Raw genomic sequence first — 22,428 nt, 5'->3', positions numbered from 1 at the left:
AAATAATTAGATGAAGAAAAATTATGTTTATATTTTCGTCGAAAAGTTATTACATCTTTGTCGTAAAAGTTAGAATCACCGATTTCTTCAACGATGAACAGTTGATTCATGTAGCTCGTAATTAAAAAAAATTTTAATTATTAAAAAACTCGACGCTGCCAATTTATTTGTATATTATTCAGCATAATATAAAATACATTACATTTTTAATAATGTATAGAGAGAGAATAATATACAGGGTGACCCATTTTAACTTAGGCAGCCAAATAACTCGAAAAATAAGCACACTACGAAAAAATGGTTAGAATCAAAATTTCGTCATTTCGAGGGGGACGTACAATGACGTTAAAATCAGCCCCCCCACCCCTCCCCCTGGGCGGTGAGGGGGGCAAGTTGAAATCTTAAATGGAACCCCCTATTTTTCATTGCATATTCTTGTAGCTTATCTCGAGAGCTTTCAAAACACTATAATTAAGTACCTTTTTATTAAGTACTTTTGAGTTATAAGGCTTAAAATAATTTTCTTAATTTTACATAAACCATAAAATATCAGTAAACCATTCATTTTTCGATTATCTTACCTTCATACTTTTATGTTACAAAATAATGAGAGGAATCAATTGGTGTAAAGAAAACATACAGTTGTTTTTAAGAAAAAATATGAATTGTTATTGCAAATTACATATTTTTTCTTAGAAACAACTATGTGTTTTCTTTACACCAATTGATTCCTCTCATTATTTTGTACATAAAAGTATGAAGGTAAGATAATCGAAAAATGAATGGTTTACTAGATATTTTATGGTTATGTAAATTAAGAAATTATTTTTAAGCCTATATAACTCAAAAAAGTACTTAATAAAAGGTACTTAATTATAGTGTTTTGGAAAGCTCTCGAGATAAGCTACAAGAATAGCAATGAAAAATAGGGGGTTCCATTTAAGATTTCAAACTTGCCCCCCTCACCGCCCAGAGGAGGTGGGGGGCTGATTTTAACGTCATTGTACGTATCCCTCGAAATGACGAAATTTTGATTCTAACCATTTTTTCGTAGTGTGCTTATTTTTCGAGTTATTTGGCTGCCTAAGTTAAAATGGATCACCCTGTATAAGGAATTTGTGTTCTCCACATAGTTTATTTGTTATTTATTATAGGTTATAACATATTATTAATTTAGATTATCACACTTTATTTAATTATAATATTTAATAATATATATTAACATATTTTAATAATGTAAATAAAATTTACCAAATAAATTTAAACAAAAAAATTATAATAAAAAATGAAAAATAATAATGAAATTAAATGAAAAATATTTTTGGTCTTTAAATATAATATAATAAGTCTTTAAATATAAGGTCTTTAAATATAAATTATAATAATTGTTCAATATAACCACCATTTTTTCTAAACATAGAGTAATTCTATGAATGAAATTTTCTCTCTCTCGTCTTAGCATGAGAAGAGTGATCTATGCACACGCATTACGAATCCTGGTTTTAAAAATTTCTACATTTTCCGGCAGGGTATGGTAAACTTTATTTTTTAAGAAGCCCCACATGAAAAAGTTCATGGGTGTGAGATTCGGAGAGCGTGGTGGACTATTCCTGAGGACCATGAAGTCCGATCCATCTCCCAGGAAATTTTTGATTTATGATGGTTCTTGCCAAAATAGAAGTGTGAGCGGGATATCCATTTTGTTGAAATATATTTCTAGCCTATTAATTAGTGGCACATCTTCAAAATGTTCATCAAGCCGATGGAGTAAAAAATTTACATAATAATCTGCATTGCCTTCAATAAATTCGGGACCGATAATGTGATCCCCTACTATTCCTAGTCACACATTTATAGCCCATCTGCCTTGAATGTTTACTTCCTTCGTACAATGTGGATTATGCTGCGCACAATGATGCTCATTATGTCTGTTTATGCATCCGTCACTTTTAAAAATTGCCTCGTCACTTCAGAAAATATTTTTTCAAAAATATATCGTTTCCGACATCATTGAAATTCATCTACGTAAATCGAGTATAGAGTATTAGCATAAAGTTGACGACTAATATCAATCGACAACAAAACGTCTGATATGCTGCACAAAAAAAATAGAAAATAAATTTTTAAATATAACTATACTAAAATAAATATACTTTTAAATATAACTATACTAATATAAATATACTTACGTGTTCAATAACCCATTCACAAAAATTTATTCGTCGTAGCATATCACGAGGTACGAGCTCGTGTGTTGTATGCCGTTTAAATGGATGCCAACCCAAGGAATATTTAATAATTTTATGAACAGTAACCTGATTCATGTTCAAATGCGGTAACTGCTCTTGTGCTTATATGAGGATTTGTTATAACAACCTCTTGAACAGCATCAATTATTTCTTGTGGAACATGAATGGGCCTGGTGGATTTATAAAATTGTCCATTTCTTTTTAATCTTTCACACAAGCGGTTGAAAGAAACTATGGTCCACACGTCGTCTGTCCGGAAATCTTTGAGCGTAAAGTGCAGCCGTTTGCTTTTGATTTTTTTCGACACTCGCCATAAATAAGGATCATGGCCGTTAATTCTTTGTATGAATAATTATTTCCTTCCATCGTAATCTCTTACGTATGATTTTTTCTGCCAACAAAATTGTTTGAGTATCCAGGTGCATTTCTGTTTTTATAGTTTCTTGATCATCTCTTGTTTGTTGATTTGAACATGACCCATGTTACCATTCAAAAAATTATTAAACATTCCTTGGGGGCGGGGAAAGGTTGGCATCCTTTTAAATAGCATACAATAAAAGCTCATATTTGGTGATAAGCCACGACGTTTAAATTTTTTTGAATTGCTTATTGAACATGTAAGTTTATTTAAAAACTTTATTTTTTATTCTCTTATTGCAACATACCAAACATTGTTATTATTTACCAACTTATTAATTATGTCGTCAACTATATACTAACTTACTCAATTTATGTAAATGAATTTCAATAATGCCGGACGATATATTTTTGAAAAATATTCTCCGGGGAAATATTCTACGAAGCAATTTTTGGAAGTGTTGGATGCATAGATATAATAAGTATATATTTTTTATTATCCTCTTAAAAAATAAAATGTATCAAATTTTACAGGAAAATGATGTGGAAATTCTTAAAAATAGATTTCGTAACGCGTGTGCAGGAATCACTTCATTCATGATAAAACGAGTGAGAGACATTTTCATGGACGGGATTGCTCGTTGTTTAGGAAAAATAGTGATTACGTTACAATTTTTATAATTTATTATATTTAAAAATAAGAAATAGTATTCATTATAAGTATTATTATATTTTTATTATATTTTGTTCAAATTTACATATTAAACTATTTATGTTATTTTATCTAAATTATTAAATAAATATTTTATTTATGTATATTATTTAAATTGAACAACTGTTCCTACAGAGTGATAAAAGCCGATTTCCCTTTTCTTATTCTTCTTCGACCTTGTATTCTGATCTTATTTTGCGAGCCCAATAAAGCATGCCCCTGGTGGGCAGATAGGCAATCCGACTGATGTGTATTGTTGGAAACATCCTGTATACAGGATATCACAGACCAAAAATATTTCAGACAAAGTTATAAAGTTGCAAGGGAGCCATAAGATGGTTGTCATTAGTTTGACCTTGGAGCCGTTTGAAAGTCACCTTTCATTTTTTAAACGGAACCTCCTGCTTTTTATTATTCTTGCTATTTATTTATTCTTGTAGCTTATCTCGAGAACTTCGAAAACACTAAAATAAATATTTCTTCATTTTACATCATCCAACATCCACTCAAAGGTGTGAGCCGAATAGCTCAGTGGTAAGAGCAGTTGTCGGCAAGTGAATGACTCCGGTTCATTTTCTCGATTCAGCGACTTCGCCTCGATATTTGTCTCGTCTATATCTGTTTAGCGAGTAAAGAAGGGTCTATAGAATTCTCAAAATTTGAGAATCTATATCTTGGTAAATGCACCAAGTAATATATATGCATATGCCTTGTGAACGTTTTAAATTTTTGCGAATAATTATTCTTTAAGAAAAAATTTACGCACTATCATCCGAGTAGATGTAGTAGGCCGGTTCTAACCCAGGTCCTCTGAGGAAGGTGAGGTGCGAGGGGATCTCAGCGGAGCGGGGTATGACGTCACGCGGGGGTGGGGGGGTCACGTTAATGACAAGCATAAACAAAGAGCGGTATTCTTTTGAAAAGGATTTTAGGCCTAATCCTTTTTTGGGTCTAATCCTTTTTTTTATTTTATTTTATTGTATTTTATTATATTTTATTATATTTTGAAAAAGATTTGGGGACCTAATCTTTTTTATTGTTCTTTTATTTTTGTTTAGGATTTGCCCTGAATCGCGCATAAAATTATTACCCCCGGTCATACTAGCGCCATCCGTTTGCGCGCTATCGAACCCGCGTTCACGTACGCCGTTACGGTTTTTTCAAAAATCATCCAGGATCCGCGTGATCACGCGAAATAATACACGGTCCTGGCCAATAAACAGGCTTACATATCACGCGATCTGACGTAATGATCAGGGATACGTCGAGTTCCGATCATACGATCCGTGATCAAATCTTTATCTATCGGGAGAAAGGCTTTCTCCCCGAGAGTCTTCCGTTTTCATCATAGTGATCAGAGCGTCATACGGAGAGTAAAAATAGTGCAAATTCGAGAGTTCGCGATAATCTTAACGAGCAAAGTTAAGATTCGTTTCATTAGTCTCACGCGTGTGAAATCCTTCAACCGCGAGCCTCAATCATTGTAACAGTTTCGCGAAGAACATTGTGCGCGCCAGTAATCGTGTCCGCAGTGCACGTGAACAATTCAAACGCGAGTGCCGGGATCTTTCGGAGCGCCTCCACTCTCAGCCAGAGGCGGAGCCTTCGTCGTACCGCAACTCCGTTCAAGCGAACTGGGCGTCTCTCTCGCTCTCCCCGACCGGCCGATATAGCGCCGTCTCGCTCGCTCTCACGCGAACGGCCGATATAGCGCCGTCTCGCTCGCTCTCACGCGAACGGCCGATATAGCGCCGTCTCGCTCGCTCTCACGTGAACGGCCGATAGAGCGCCGTCTCGCTCACTCTCCCGCGAGCCGTGAACAGTGCGGTTTCGCGTATTCATAGATAGCCCCAAGTCAGCTATCTATCTCAAAATCAGGCGAACCGACGTGTATAGTGCGGTCTCGCTTGACCTTTAGTACGAGCGGCATAACGCCGTCTCTCTCGCATTCGTGGCGAGTCGCGTATAGTGCGGTCTCGCTCGAACTCTAGTACGAGCGGCATAACGCCGTCTCTCTCGCATTCGTGGCGAGCCGTGAACAGTGCGGTTTCGCGTATGCATAGATAGCCACAAGTCAGCTATCTATCTCACATTGGGCGAACCGACGTGTATAGTGCGGTTTCGCTCGAACTCTAGGACGAACGGCATAACGCCGTCTCTCTCACATTCCGCGGCGACTCTCGTACGAACGGCATAACGCCGTCTCTCTCGCATTCGTGGCGAGCCGTGAACAGTGCGGTTTCGCGTATGCATAGATAGCCACAAGTCAGCTATCTATCTCAACATTGGGCGAACCGACGTGTATAGTGCGGTCTCGCTCGAACTCTAGTACGAGCGGCATAACGCCGTCTCTCTCGCATTCGTGGCGAACCGACGTGTATAGTGCGGTCTCGCTCGAACTCTAGTACGAACGGCATAACGCCGTCTCTCTCGCATTCGTGGCGAACCGACGTGTATAGTGCGGTCTCGCTCGAACTCTAGTACGAGCGGCATAACGCCGTCTCTCTCGCATTCGTGGCGAACCGACGTGTATAGTGCGGTCTCGCTCGAACTCTAGTACGAGCGGCATAACGCCGTCTCTCTCGCATTTGTGTCAAGTCGTGAACAGTGCGGTTCGCGTATTCGCAGATAGCAATATTCATTCTATCTATATCGGACCAGCGGACTGACGTGTATAGTGCGGTCTCGCTCAAACGCTTATCCGAGCGGCATAACGCCGTCTCGCTCGCTCTCACGCGAACGGCCGATATAGCGCCGTCTCGCTCGCTCTCACGCGAACGGCCGATATAACGCCGTCTCACTCGCGCTCACGCGAACGGCCGATATAGCGCCGTCTCGCTCGCTCTCACGCGAACGGCTGATAGAGCGCCGTCTCGCTCGCTCTCACGCGAACGGCTGATAGAGCGCCGTCTCGCTCGCTCTCAAGCGAACGGCCGATATAGCGCCGTCTCGCTCGATCTCGCTAACAGCTGATCGATAGCTGTCTCGCTCGCTCTCACGCGATCCGCGTAGTGGTGCGCTCTCACCCTACATCGCGTCTTGAGACCAGCAAACGTGTATCATTTTGTGACTTTAACAATAAACGGACAGTAATTCGCTCACCGGTCTTACTGTAACACATTAAGTCGCAACTGCAGATCATTTCATTCCTATCAAGTATTTCTTACGCGATCACGCACTGAGAGAGCTTGCGATACCCCCGCGGGTATGTGCCGGCAAAGTTCAATCGCGCTTACCCGGTCTTACAAAATTCGCGAATCGAAAGCGCGATCCCGAACATTTTGGTCCTTCGAGCCGGATCGTAAGAGCTCGAAGTCAGCGTGATAACAATACTGTGAGTGAATTTGAAAGTTTTGACTACTGTCAGTGACAATGAGTGAATTAGTTGAAAATCAGCTTTCGACGCTACGCTTCGTAGCGAAAGCACTGGACAATTTCAAGAAAATTGGCCGGAATAATCTCACCTCCGCCAAGATACGAAACCGAATGACATCACTCAAGGAAACGTGGAATAATTGCCTGGAAGGACATCGCCTGTTGCTGCAACATTATCCGGAATCAAAACGCGATCTCATCGCTTATTTCCGAGACGAGCAACTGGATCAATACCAGGAAATCTACTTGACAGCACTGGACTACATGTCTGACTGTTTGGAGGAACTGGAACCGTGCGTGAGTCCGCTCCAATCAAGCGACCGATCTGTATCTCATATACAGTCGGAATCCGCGTTATCATTGAGACATTTACCGCCAATCCAATTACCACCGTTCTCCGGTAAAGCCGACGAGTGGGAAACTTTTCGCGATCGATTCACTGCGTTAATCATAAAGAATCCCGAATTATCCGATTTCGCGCGCATGCATTTTTTGGTCTCAAGCTTGACCGATAAAGCTCGCGATGTTGTAGCGGGTACTTCTGTTACCGCTGATAATTTTGACGTCGCTTGGAAAGCATTAACTTCTCGTTTTGAAAATAAACGTAAACTTGTTGAACTTCACATTGCTGAATTATACAATTTACCTTCGGTTAACAAAGAATGTGCCGCGGAATTGCACGCTTTACGAGATAAAGCCGATCGAGCGCTTTCAGCCTTAAAGCGGTTAAACCGAACACAAGAGGATATACTTAATGACATTTTAGTCTATTTTGTATCGCTCAAGCTTGACTCCGCCACTCGTCGCGCATGGAAACTCAAAACCGGATCGGAATCGACTCCGCCGAATTACGAAGACTTGATTACGTTTATATCATCGCGTGCGCTCGCATTAGAGGAATTAGCTCCTTCCGCTGCAAACAAAGGTCGACATACTGTTCAAGCGAACACTGCGACCTTCGCGCGTCAATCTTCCGGTCCGTGTCCAGTCTGTAAGACACCGCATTATCTTAGTAGGTGTCAACAATTTGTAATTAAGAGTCCGAATCAGAGACGCGAAATTGTCAAGAATTCAAATCTATGCTTCAATTGTCTCGGAACGAAACATTCCGTAAAAAACTGCCAAAGTAAAAATACATGTCGCATTTGTCAAAAAAGGCATCATTCTCTCTTGCATCTTGATTCGGCCTCTTCAAGCGATCTAGACGTTACACGAGCGAACACGTCTAGCACCAGCGCAACTATTGATAATCTCGAGCCATCGCAAACCGTCGCGATGTCCGCCGTATGTTCAAGTGCACCCGTGTCATCCGTATTACTGGCCACAGCGAAAGTAACAGTTCGGTCTCCCGACGGTCGCGTCTGTGAAGCTCGCGCCCTGATCGATCAAGGGTCAGAGGTCACTTTTATTTCAGCAAGATTAGCAAGAATCTTGCGTTTACCTCGGAAACGAATGTTCGCTCAAATTTCCGCAGTCGGCGGTATCAATGCGGATACATGTCGACAGTCCGCTGTCATTGAATTCGCACCTCGCGGAAAGCCTAAGCCAGTTTTCACTACGGTCGCGTATATTCTAAATGCGCTTACTAAATACGCGCCGCGATTATCTGTCTCAGTATCGGATTGGAGACATATAAGTACACTCAAGTTAGCAGACGATGATCCCACAGGATCAAGCCCTATTGACGTAATCATCGGCGCCGACATTTACAGTCAAATCATTACGAATGGAATACGGAAAGGTCCAATCGGGCAACCTATCGCCCAGCGATCTCATTTTGGATGGATTATCTCTGGACCCGCTCAGAATCAGAACGTTTCTGCTCAAACGATTAACGTCTTTCATTGCTCAATCGAGCGTGAGTTACGCCGTTTTTGGGAAATCGAAGAGATCCCACGCTATAACATTTTGTCTCCTGCCGAAGAACAATGTGAGAAACATTTTCTTACGACTCACTCACGAATTTCCGACGGGCGTTACGTGGTTCGGCTGCCGTTTAAGACGAAGTTCCCTATCGACATCGGAGAGTCTAGATCAATAGCTATACGGAGACTAACAGCATTAAAAAGGCGTCTAGATACGAATCCAGATCTCAAATCGGAATATTCAGCGTTTCTTGAAGAATACGAGCAGTTAAAACACATGAAAAGAGTGCATCCTCCAACCGCATCTCATTCACCGGCGGTTTATCTTCCGCATCATCCGGTGATCCGCACAACGAGCGCTACCACTAGACTGCGCGTCGTGTTCAACGCGTCCAGCCTCACAACAAACGGTACATCGTTAAATTCACATTTAGAGATCGGGCCTAAATTACAAACGGAAATAACGGCGATCTTATTACGATGGCGGAAACATAAGTATGTTTACATGGCGGATATTGCCAAGATGTACCGACAGATTTTGGTCGACCCTCGTGATCGTGACTATCAACGTATTGTCTGGTATAATCAGGATCAATCGGACATTCAGGATTATCAATTGTCCACTGTTACGTATGGAACCGCGTCAGCTCCGTTCCTGGCTTTACGAGTGATCAAGCAATTGATAACAGACGAAGGAGCCGCATTTCCCCTTGCAACTCCGATTCTTCAAGATGATATTTACGTTGATGACGTTCTTTTCGGAGCCAATGACATATCAGTGCTGCGTCAAGTCCGCGAACAACTCTGCTCTCTGCTGTCTCGCGGCAGATTTACTTTACGAAAATGGGCCAGCAACAACTCCGCATTACTGGCAGACATTCCGGAAGAATGTCACGGACTCGCCGGAAACAGATGGCTAACTTTCGAAGAAAATTTCAGTGTTCTAGGATTAACATGGAATCCCGCCTATGACACTTTTCAATTTCGCGTGGATCTCTCACCGACACTTCCAGATACGAAAAGGAAGATACTATCAACGATCGCTCGATTATTCGATCCATTAGGATGGGTCACCCCCGTTACGATCAACGCGAAAATCTTCATGCAACATTTGTGGAGATTAAAATTAAACTGGGACGACACCATTCCGTCACAAACACTTCAGCGCTGGGAATCAATATACTACAACCTATCGGCCTTAAATAATTTACAGATTCCTAGATGGCCATGTCAAGATGACAGTACTGCTTTATGCGAGTTACACGGATTTGCAGATGCATCTAACGCGGCATACGCCGCCGCAGTTTATATGCATACGACCTCGCAATCAGGAGAGATAAAGATCACATTATTAGCGGGCAAGTCGAAAGTCGCGCCACTCAAGATCACAAGCCTCTCTCGATTGGAATTACAAGCAGCATGCCTTCTTGCTCGGTTGATCGAGTTCACGCAATCCTCACTCCAGATGTCAAACGTCGCGTGTCATTGTTGGACGGACTCTACAGTAGTATTGGCATGGTTAAACTCACATCCGTCCAGATGGAAAACTTTCGTCTCTCATCGAGTCGCAGATATCCAATCTCGATTACCTGAAGTTCAATGGCGGTACATTCCATCCGCAGATAACCCAGCCGATTGTGCTTCGAGAGGTATTCTACATTCTGATTTCAATGCCTTTAACCTGTGGTGGCACGGTCCTCCCTGGCTCAAACTAACTCAGACCAAATGGCCAAGAGATCCCGCTCCTCCACTGGAAGAAGCGCCTGAGGAGAATCGGAAACTTATAGTACACGTAGCTCACACAGATTCTGGCTGGGATTTAGCCACAAGATACTCCACGTGGCCGAAGCTAATCCGAATTACAGCATATACTATCCGTTTCGCAACCAGATTCCGAAAGAAAGATCAAACTTCAACTGACTCAGAGGTGCAAAGCCAATCTTTGACGGCAAGTGAATTTCAGACCGAACGCAAATTTTGGATTAGATCAATCCAGGCAGACGTCTTCAGTGACGAATTGGACGCTCTCAAGAAACAACAAGCACTTCCATCAAAATCGGCGTTAGCTATGCGTACTATCCATCGATATCGAGTCTTCGGAAACGGTTCTCCGAGCGACAATTGAGATTCACGCAGCCACAATTCAAGACGTGAATACGTCAAAGCGGAAGCATGTAAATATGTAAATACACCGATGTACATATGTATATACTAATAATTTGTAATAATGTAAATATGTAAATCTGCGTTCCTGTAAATATGTACATATGTACTCATAAACCTGTAAAATCGCTCCGATGCGATATCAGTCGCTCACGGCGGGCGGCATCCGATAACTCTTTACTTTCGAAATTATAATTTCGAGGCGGGCGGTATGTTTAGGATTTGCCCTAAATCGCGCATAAAATTATTACCCCCGGTCATACTAGCGCCATCCGTTTGCGCGCTATCGAACCCGCGTTCACGTACGCCGTTACTGTTTTTCAAAAATCATCCAGGATCCGCGTGATCACGCGAAATAATACACGGTCCTGGCCAATAAACAGGCTTACATATCACGCGATCTGACGTAATGATCAGGGATACGTCGAGTTCCGATCATACGATCCGTGATCAAATCTTTATCTATCGGGAGAAAGGCTTTCTCCCCGAGAGTCTTCCGTTTTCCATCATAGTGATCGGAGCGTCATACGGAGAGTAAAAATAGTGCAAATTCGAGAGTTCGCGATAATCTTAACGAGCAAAGTTAAGATTCGTTTCATTAGTCTCACGCGTGTGAAATCCTTCAACCGCGAGCCTCAATCATTGTAACAGTTTCGCGAAGTAACATTGTGCGCGCCAGTAATCGTGTCCGCAGTGCACGTGAACAATTCAAACGCGAGTGCCGGGATCTTTCGGAGCGCCTCCACTCTCAGCCAGAGGCGGAGCCTTCGTCGTACCGCAACTCCGTTCAAGCGAACTGGGCGTCTCTCTCGCTCTCCCGCGACCGGCCGATATAGCGCCGTCTCGCTCGCTCTCACGCGAACGGCCGATATAGCGCCGTCTCGCTCGCTCTCACGCGAACGGCCGATATAGCGCCGTCTCGCTCGCTCTCACGTGAACGGCCGATAGAGCGCCGTCTCGCTCACTCTCCCGCGAGCCGTGAACAGTGCGGTTTCGCGTATTCATAGATAGCCCCAAGTCAGCTATCTATCTCAAAATCAGGCGAACCGACGTGTATAGTGCGGTCTCGCTTGACCTTTAGTACGAGCGGCATAACGCCGTTTCTCTCGCATTCGTGGCGAGTCGCGTATAGTGCGGTCTCGCTCGAACTCTAGTACGAGCGGCATAACGCCGTCTCTCTCGCATTCGTGGCGAGCCGTGAACAGTGCGGTTTCGCGTATGCATAGATAGCCACAAGTCAGCTATCTATCTCAACATTGGGCGAACCGACGTGTATAGTGCGGTTTCGCTCGAACTCTAGGACGAACGGCATAACGCCGTCTCTCTCACATTCGCGGCGAGTCGTGTATAGTGCGGTCTCGCTCGAACTCTAGTACGAACGGCATAACGCCGTCTCTCTCGCATTCGTGGCGAGCCGTGAACAGTGCGGTTTCGCGTATGCATAGATAGCCACAAGTCAGCTATCTATCTCAACATTGGGCGAACCGACGTGTATAGTGCGGTCTCGCTCGAACTCTAGTACGAGCGGCATAACGCCGTCTCTCTCGCATTCGTGGCGAACCGACGTGTATAGTGCGGTCTCGCTCGAACTCTAGTACGAACGGCATAACGCCGTCTCTCTCGCATTCGTGGCGAACCGACGTGTATAGTGCGGTCTCGCTCGAACTCTAGTACGAGCGGCATAACGCCGTCTCTCTCGCATTCGTGGCGAACCGACGTGTATAGTGCGGTCTCGCTCGAACTCTAGTACGAGCGGCATAACGCCGTCTCTCTCGCATTTGTGTCAAGTCGTGAACAGTGCGGTTCGCGTATTCGCAGATAGCAATATTCATTCTATCTATATCGGACCAGCGGACTGACGTGTATAGTGCGGTCTCGCTCAAACGCTTATCCGAGCGGCATAACGCCGTCTCGCTCACTCTCACGCGAACGGCCGATATAGCGCCGTCTCGCTCGCTCTCACGCGAACGGCCGATATAACGCCGTCTCACTCGCGCTCACGCGAACGGCCGATATAGCGCCGTCTCGCTCGCTCTCACGCGAACGGCTGATAGAGCGCCGTCTCGCTCGCTCTCACGCGAACGGCTGATAGAGCGCCGTCTCGCTCGCTCTCAAGCGAACGGCCGATATAGCGCCGTCTCGCTCGATCTCGCTAACAGCTGATCGATAGCTGTCTCGCTCGCTCTCACGCGATCCGCGTAGTGGTGCGCTCTCACCCTACATCGCGTCTTGAGACCAGCAAACGTGTATCATTTTGTGACTTTAACAATAAACGGACAGTAATTCGCTCACCGGTCTTACTGTAACACATTAAGTCGCAACTGCAGATCATTTCATTCCTATCAAGTATTTCTTACGCGATCACGCACTGAGAGAGCTTGCGATACCCCTGCCGGCAAAGTTCAATCGCGCTTACCCGGTCTTACAAAATTCGCGAATCGAAAGCGCGATCCCGAACAATTTCCAATTCAACTAGAAAATAAAACATCGTCAAATTTATCAATTCATAAGCAAGGTACAATGCACAATTTCATTTATTTTGTTATGATTATTTTTTATATATTTTAAAAATATAATATTTTTTAAAAATAATTTTTTTTAGTATTTTTTCAATTTCAAAACTTATGCTGGAATAATATAACGACGTATTTTTTTAGCTCTGCATTGCAATGGAAATGTGCTTGATGCATCCGCGGAACAATTGTTTGATGAAGTCGATGAAGTTAATGCAAACATGCCAATTCAATTGAAAAACAAGGCATCATCATCAAATTCATTGATTAATAAGCAAGGTATAATGCACATAATTTCATTTATTTTAGTTACGATTATATATACCGGGTGAGTTTTTTAACTTGAGACTGCAAAATATCTGAAAAACTAAGGCTTCTATCAAAAAATGTTTCTTACAAAAGTTGTATGGCTGTAAGGGGGCCATAAGATAGTGACAATGATTTGATCTTGGATAGTCAGTTGAAGGTTATGTGAAGGTCACCGTCAATTTCTTAAATAGAACCACCTATTTTTCATTGCATATTCTTGTAGCTTATCTCAAGAGCTTTCCAAAACCCTATAATGAAAAAATACTTTATTATAGGGTTTTGGAAAGCTCTTGAGATAAGCTACAAGAATATGCAATGAAAAATAGGTAGTTCTATTTAAGAAATTGACGGGAACCTTCACATGACCTTCAACTGACTATTTAAGGTAAAATCATTGTCACTATCTTATGGCCCCCTTGCAGCCATACAACTTTTGTAGGAAACATTTTTTGATAGAAGCCTTAGTTTTTCAGATATTTTGCAGTCTCAGGTTAAGAAACTCACCCGGTATATATATATATATATATATATATATATATATATATATATATAATATATTTTAGTGTATATGTATAATTCTTTATTTCTATTTCAATTACTTGATTATAGTTCAGAATTATATAGTATATACACACCCACACATTTATTCTTGAACTATTTTTCCTAACATTTTTCTAACACCATTTTTATATTTTTTAATATATTATATAGATTTTATATTTTATTTTTATACATCTTACATCACACATATGTATTTTACATTTTTTATATTTAATATTTTATCTGTACATATATCTTTAATAGTACATATATTGAAAAAATGTGTTTAGAGAACGTCCTGTTCTCTATTCTATACATTTTTTGAAAATACATGCTGTGTTTGAGATATAATTATAAATATAATCAAAATGTTTTGAGTATTTTTTATAGAATCTGAACCGTACGAACGATTTGTCATCCATAAACTTATAAGTTTAGAATTAAAACTAAACTCTATAGAAAGATGTCAAAAACTTATTCTAAAGAAAATTTCAATCGACACTTTTGAAGCCAAAGAAAAAGAAACAATAGATATCTATCAAGATTTACCGTTAAAAACTGAAACTGATTTACAATCAATGGAAAACAAATTAAATAATGATTCATTATATCGAAATGAAATGGTAAGTTAATTGTCTTGTGTATTTTAACGTTACAATATGAAATTATATACAAAAATAAGAAAAATCTAATAAATTCAAAAATAATATAAAACGACTAATGAGAGTCACACAATTGTTAATGGATGTTAAATAATAAAAAGAATAATTAATATTCAGGTATTTGTTTAATGATAAATGTTTTTGGGCCACTCTCAAAACAATATTTAATCTAGAAATAAAAAAATATATAAATTATTATTGAATATGAAGTCAGAACACAAGCGTTAATTTTACAATTAATTAGCATTAAAGAAAGTACACGATTATTTACATATGTTAGAAAATAGTATATAGTAAAAATCTCGGTGCATGCTGGTATAAAAGTATGTCGTTTGATAATTATATATTTTTGTTTAATTTTTAATTTAAATTATTTTTATAAAGAGAATGGTCGGAAATGGGCTGAAACATTTATCATTTAATAAATATCTGAATATTATTAAATTTTTTTTACATTTATAACTTTTGCTCTCATTAGCAATTTTATATATTATTTTTTAAATTATATCATGTCTTTTTAAAGATGTTTTAATAAGTTTCGTAGACTTTTTATTAAAATATTATATAATTTTTAGAATAATTAAATTGATATATATTTACAGTATTTTTACATGTGAATAGATAATTTTATTATATAAAAGTTTCTTATAATATCTATATATTTAATAATTCCATTCTTTGTAACAATTTTAGGTTAAACAATTAGTCCATGTTACATGCCAGGATCTGAGGACTTCTTGTATACGTCTTATGAAAATAATTTTTGCAAATGAACTGGCCGTAAATTATAGTTGGTACGGAGCAAAAAAGAAAGAAAATTTTTCCAAATTGCACATATGCAAAGTTATTATGAGTAAGTAAAATTAAAAACAATTTTTCTATTTTATTATTAGATGCTGTATAATTTCTGCACAAATCAAAAAATATATTTACAAATATTTATAACTTATTTATTTATTAAATTACTTAGAAATGTTTCAATTGTTTTATTATATATTAATAGGTTTAAACGCTCATCTGTATAGATATATTGTAGAAATCAAGTCGAAATTTTTTTTCAATTTTTATAACTTAAAAATAAAAAAAAATTAAAGAAATTTTATTTATCAATAATTCACAAACAATTTTAAAAACTTTTTCAGGTGCAGTAAGAAAATTGCACATTAATGCTACAGATGAACAGATTTCAGCTCCAATAAAAATATGGTTGGCTCATGCCAAAGAGCGTATGCAGAGACAAACATTGAATAGTGAAAAGGATTAAACTAGTACTTCGTTGAGTTTTTCTTGTCTTTTCTTGAATCTTTATAATTTATAATTTGTTTTGAGTTATTGTTGATAACGTTTATAATGATGATTATCCATCCTTTTTATTTTAAGTAGATATTCTTTTAGATTTATTCATTTTTCAAATTTAAGTAGGTTTTTTTTAGATTTATTCATTTTTCAAATTATGCACAATTTTGTTCTAATAAGTTTTCTTTTATTAATATGTATATATGTGCAATATTATAACATATTTGGAAAAAAACCAGACTCCATTATACTCATAGGCGTCGAAACACATGTCTGCGTAGAAAATACAGCTATTGACTTGAGACAAAATGGTTATGAGGTTCATACTGTTGCAGATTGTTGTTCTTCACGTATCTTCACGTACTCATACTGTTGCAGTATGAGTTGTTCTTAAGCATTTAAGAAATTTGAATAAAAAGATTTTATATGTGAACAAAATGTCAATATTTTACACCTATAATCCATTTATATATATAGTATATAAATATAAATGGATTATATATATGTACTGTAAACATTCAAAATCTGTTTTTCTGTATACTTATTATTAGTAGTCAAAATTTGCATATTTTTACTAGTAAGTATGAAAAAACGGATATGGGGTGTTTACGGTAACATATATCATTTATATTTATATATAAAATATAAGTTAATCTATAGAATATCTTGAGTATATTATTAGTACATTATAAGTACATATTATGTATATACCAATGTCATACTCAAGACATTCTATAGATATACTTATTATATACTAAAAGATATTTTCAGTATGTACTGAGAAGTAGGAAAAATCGGACATAGTAGCATTCTTAGTACATACTCAGTATATCGCAGTATGTATTTCGAATGTTCCTAGAACATACGCAATATACTTTTGTGATATTCTCAGAACATTCTCGGAATTTACATGTGCTGTGTGGGGACATACCTGTATTTGATTCCTGATATAGCATTTTCGATTCCCTCATATCGGTAAATAGTTGTACCGATTTTTCAAAATTGATGGCTTTATCGCTAATAGCCTCAACATTTCTCAAGTCAATTGATTCGTCAATTGATTCGTCATTATTTTTAAAACATCGAATATCTTGTTCGACATACATATTTGTATTTGACTTGTGACATTGCATTGTTGAGATATTTGAATCAGTCATATCGGGAAATGACTCTACCGACTTTTTTAAGTTGACGGATTCATTGCTAACATCTTCAATGCTTCTCGAGTCAATTAATTCGCTATTTTTTAAAAATCGAACATCTTGTTCGACATTATACATACCTGTATTATAGTTCGGTTCTGTTTCAAAAGCTTTTGAATTCATCGTATTGGGAAATACAACGGATTTCTCAAAATCGATAAATTCATTGCTAACAATTTGGCACATCTCCGACAACAAGTTTTTTATGTCTTGCTCTCTCTTCTGATCCACTAATAACTTTTGCCTGCAAAGAAAAATTAATAGATTAGTCTTTTGTAAAATATTTTTATAAAAATATTAAAATATTCTTGAAAATATAAAATCTCTGAAAAAGTACAGTCGTTTGTTTAAATCTTTATTCACTTGTACTATTAAAAAATAAATTACTTAGATAAATAATAATTAAAATAATTTATTATTGATAAAATAGATAATATTTTGACAATATAAATACTAATTAGTGCACATGCAAATCGCATGTAGTGTTATATTTTTTAAAGTTACCAGCACACGAATAGATCGCCTCTGGATTTTTTATAACCAGCACACGAATACATCGCCTCTGGATAAAATTTTTTCAATGACCAGAACGCACATGCACACCGTTTCTGGAATAAAAAAAGTTACCAGCACACGAATAGATCGCTTCTGGATTTGTTATAACCAGCACACGAATAGATCGCCTCTGGATTTTTTATAACCAGCACACGAATACATCGCCTCTGGATAAAATTTTTTCAATAACCAGAACGCACATGCACACCGTTTCTGGAATAAAAAAGTTACCAGCACACGAATAGACCGCCTCTGGATTTTATATAACCAGCACACGAATAGATCGCCTCTGGTACTAATTACTGCAATAGTAAAACTACAATTTATATTACTACACTACTACACTACTATTCTATACTTATATTACTACACTACTCTATATTTATATTACTACACTACTCTATATTTATATTACTACACTACTACGCTAATACTCTATAATTTTGTTATATATAAATAAAACAATTTTTTAATATAAATTATTTTCAGAGATTTTATGTTTTTAAGATAGCTGAAAAAATACAAGAAAGATTTATGCATTTCTGATTATATATTACACATCAATGTTCAATGTTGTTAATTTTATTTATTTTGATATAAATATCCTTTTTTATTAATAATCTCGTCACTCTATCATAAATGAAATGCATAAATCATTCTGTTTTCAATTAATTCAAATATATAAAATTATGTATAATGTATAAAACTTTATATTTTAATATTATTCAAAGTGTTTTATTTTAATTGCCTCAGATAAATAAAAAAAAATATGAAAAAAATAAAAAAATTTTTTCTGAGAAAAGTTATATGATTGAAGGAGAATATATGATAGTACTATTGGTTTATTTTTGGATAATTGCTTGAAGATCGCATAAAGTCATCTAATTTTTTAAATAAAACCCACTATTTTTCATTACATATTTTTATAGAATTTATATCTTTCTTTGATAACTGTGTGTTTTTTACACCAATTGATTTGTGTAATTATTCTGTGCATAAAAGTACTAGGGTAAGATTATCGGAAAATTAATTTTTTTGTGAGATATTTTGTATCTTATGTCAAAATACTGAAACTTTGAAGTCTTATAATTCGAAAAATACAATGAAAAAATATTTTATTATAGTGTGTTGAAAACTATCTAGATAAGCTACAAGAATATGCAATAAAAAGTAGCTTTCCACAAAATTTAAATACAATTTTTACAATACCTTGACAACACTTTCAAGGTCATATTAATATTGCTACGTAATGCGTTACTAACCAGACAACTTTTGTCTAAAACATTTTTCTCTCTCGGGCTTGATTTTCGAGATATTCGACTGGATGGGTAGTTTTAGTATTTTGACATAAGATACAAAATATCTCATAAAAAAATTAATTTTCCGATAATCTTACCCTAATACTTTTATGCACAGAATAATTACACAAATCAACTAGTGTAAAAAAACACACAGTTATCAAAGAAAAATATGAATTCTATAAAAATATGTCATGAAAGATAATGGGTTTTATTTAAAAAATTAAAGGTGACTTTATGCGATCTTCAATTATCGAAGGATTAAAACGGGACACCCTATATATAAAAAATATTTTATATAACAGATCTAAATGGTAGAAGCCTTATAACTAGTCTTATAACTCAAAAAATTTTTATTTCATGATCGTGTTTTCAAAAGCTCTAAAAGTGAACTATAAGACAATGCAGTGAATTGGTTGTTCCATTTTAATAAATAAAGATATGACAATTAATTAAACGAACGACCCCATTTTATAGTCCCCTTCGAACCAAATAACTTTTATTTAAAACATTTTTTTGTAAAAGGTTTTATTTTCGGAATATTTCCGAATTTGTGGAAAACTCTGTAAAATATATTACAATAAAAATTTTTTTTAATATAATAATTATAAAACAATCATATATATATATATATATATATATATATGAGGAATAAAAAAATTTAAAAACATGTAATTAATTTAAAAAACAATTTAAATTTCATTTATAATTATAATAATTTATAATAATTTTATTTAATTTATGAAATTAATTTAAAAAATTTTTGTGATTTTAACATTTTAAATAATAAATATAATAAATATAATAAATATTATATAAAATATAATAAATTATTTATATAATTAAATGTTATTATATATCAAATTTTTATAAAAAAGAACACAAAAATTAACACAAATTTTATACAGCGTGAAATATCAGAACTTTGGGTGTGTAAAGAAGATCGAATAGCTAAGAAAAAAATAATTTACAGATTTACTCATTTTTTCTTTGTGTTGTAAAAAATCACAAAAAGACTAGTATATTCAATATGTACGCGATATATTGTCACAGGTGTAATGAATTCATATGTAGATTTTTGAAGAGTAATAACTGAAATATAATTCGTAATAGAACAAGAGAGATGTAAATATAAGCAAATAAAAGTAAGCAGGATAGTTTATTTATAATTTTATAATTTTATTTTAGGAAACTTTTTTTCTTTATTATATATTTTATTTCATAATAATCTAAACAAAAAATGTTTAACAGTAATAAAATTTATCGAAAAGTATCATAGAAATAAGTATCATAGAAATAAATATTACAAAATATAAAATTTTGTACAGTAAATCAAAATTCTCAAAATATGTACCTATTTTACAATGAATATACCAATATAGCAAAATTATAAATAAAACAAAAATGAGCACATTTGCAAAAATTATTAATACATTATTTGATTTTAATCTTTACGCACTCAAAGCTTGGAATTCGTTGAGATAATCTGCCTGCAATCGACAAAGCAAATCTGAGACGTTGCAATGCTCTCTTACTTTACTCTATTTTTCTTTTTGCAATAAATAAAAGACAGAATATGTCAAAAGAAGTTCCAGATTTGCTTTGCCGAACTCAAGCTCTGTATAGTATATAAAATTTTGTTAACTAACCTTTTTATCCATCCTTTCTTGAATGAAACTCTGCGGCGAGTGAGAGGCAAACATTTCTCATTATACTTCTTTCCCATCACTGTCACTTCGTCTAAAGGTAAAAACACTAACAAAAAATACTATTACAACACTTCACTACACGTATACTCTGTAGACACGTCGCAACGAGTAACACGTTTTCTCGCGTTATTATCACGAACAATGTATGTATAGTAGTACGCGATGCGCGCGATCTGCTAGGTCATGCGCGTAATAGATATTATTGGCGCATAAACGAGGAAATAATAATTACTACAGCTCTGATTTTATTCTGTTTTTCGAATATGTACATAGGATGTTTGATATAATAACGGCATATAACGAAAAAAAATTTACTTGTAGGAAATGTTTACATGTAAACTTGCTATTGTACATAATGATATGTATATATATATATATATATACAGGGTCTACCAAAAGTGTGGAAACCCCTAAATATCTCGGAAAATATACGTTTTACAGAAAAGTGTTTCCAACCAAAAGTTGTAAGGTTTAAGAAGATCTATATACTGATTCTATCAGTTTGACCTTGGATGGCGTCGTCCAAGGTCAGGTCAAGGTCACATTGACTTTTTTAAATGACACCCCCTACATTTGATTGCATATTCTTATAGCTTAATTCAAGAGCTTTCCAAAACACTATAATAATGTTCATTTTTATTAAGTACTTTGCGAGTTATGAGGGTTGAAATAATTTCTTAATTTTACATAAACCATAAAAATATCTAGTTAAACCATTCATTTTTCGATTATCTTACCTTCATACTTTTATGTACAAATAATGAGAGGAATCAATTGGTGTAAAGAAAACACATAGTTGTTCTAAGAAAAATATGTAATTTGCAATTAACAAATTCCATATTTTTTCTTAAAAACAACTGGTATGTTTTCTTTACACCAATTGATTCCTTTTCATTATTTTGTACATAAAAGTATGAAGGTAAGATAATCGAAAATGAATGGTTTACTAGATATTTTATGGTTTATGTAAAATTAAGAAATTATTTCAACCCTCATAACTCGCAAAGTACTTAATAAAAATGAACATTATTATAGTGTTTTGGAAAGCTCTTGAATTAAGCTATAAGAATATGCAATCAAATGTAGGGGGTGTCATTTAAAAAAGTCAATGTGACCTTGACCTGACCTTGACGACGCCATCCAAGGTCAAACTGATAGAATCAGTATATAGATCTTCTTAAACCCTACAACTTTTGTTGGAAACACTTTTCTGTAAAACGTATATTTTCCGAGATATTTAGGGGTTTCCACACTTTTGGTAGACCTGTATATATATATATTAGTATACATTTACAATATATTATACAAAATAAAATATAAATAGTATAATATTATATTAAAAATATATTATAAAACTATTTAGTATAGTAATTTAACTTGTTTCTCTATAAATATACATTTAAAATAATAAAATAAAAAATTCAATGAGTATGGAGATTTTCCACACCACCCACGGGGTATCACAATGGCGTGTTAGATTTTTTTATGTGATCTTCGCCGCTAGACCTATATACCATTGTATTCATATATAGAAGAAGGAGAAAAAAATATCTAGGAATAAAGGATAAAAGGAATAAAATATTGGATAAATAAATATTCTATAAATTATAATTATTTTTATTA

General features: G+C 36.1%; 2 protein-coding genes across 2 annotated transcripts; both read left to right on the top strand.

The window, feature by feature from the left end:
• Window positions 1-6,690: 6,690 nt before the first annotated feature.
• On the top strand, window positions 6,691-10,683 carry LOC105248729. The gene has a single exon (XM_011253671.2). The coding sequence runs from the start codon at window positions 6,691-6,693 to the stop codon at window positions 10,681-10,683; it is 3,993 nt and encodes a 1,330-aa protein (XP_011251973.2).
• A 2,398-nt stretch (window positions 10,684-13,081) lies between these two features.
• Window positions 13,082-16,102, top strand: LOC112639311. The gene is made up of 5 exons (XM_025412782.1): window positions 13,082-13,236; window positions 13,379-13,513; window positions 14,474-14,706; window positions 15,439-15,598; window positions 15,888-16,102. The coding sequence occupies exons 2-5, from the start codon at window positions 13,456-13,458 to the stop codon at window positions 16,007-16,009; spliced, it is 573 nt and encodes a 190-aa protein (XP_025268567.1). The 5' UTR covers window positions 13,082-13,236; window positions 13,379-13,455; the 3' UTR covers window positions 16,010-16,102.
• Window positions 16,103-22,428: the final 6,326 nt, after the last annotated feature.

Source organism: Camponotus floridanus, unplaced genomic scaffold (assembly GCF_003227725.1).
Source record: "Camponotus floridanus strain SB8 unplaced genomic scaffold, Cflo_v7.5 scaffold568, whole genome shotgun sequence".
NCBI lineage: Eukaryota > Metazoa > Arthropoda > Insecta > Hymenoptera > Formicidae > Camponotus > Camponotus floridanus.
The sequence above is the reverse complement of the archived record's forward strand: the minus strand, read 5'-3'. Positions and strand labels throughout refer to the sequence as shown.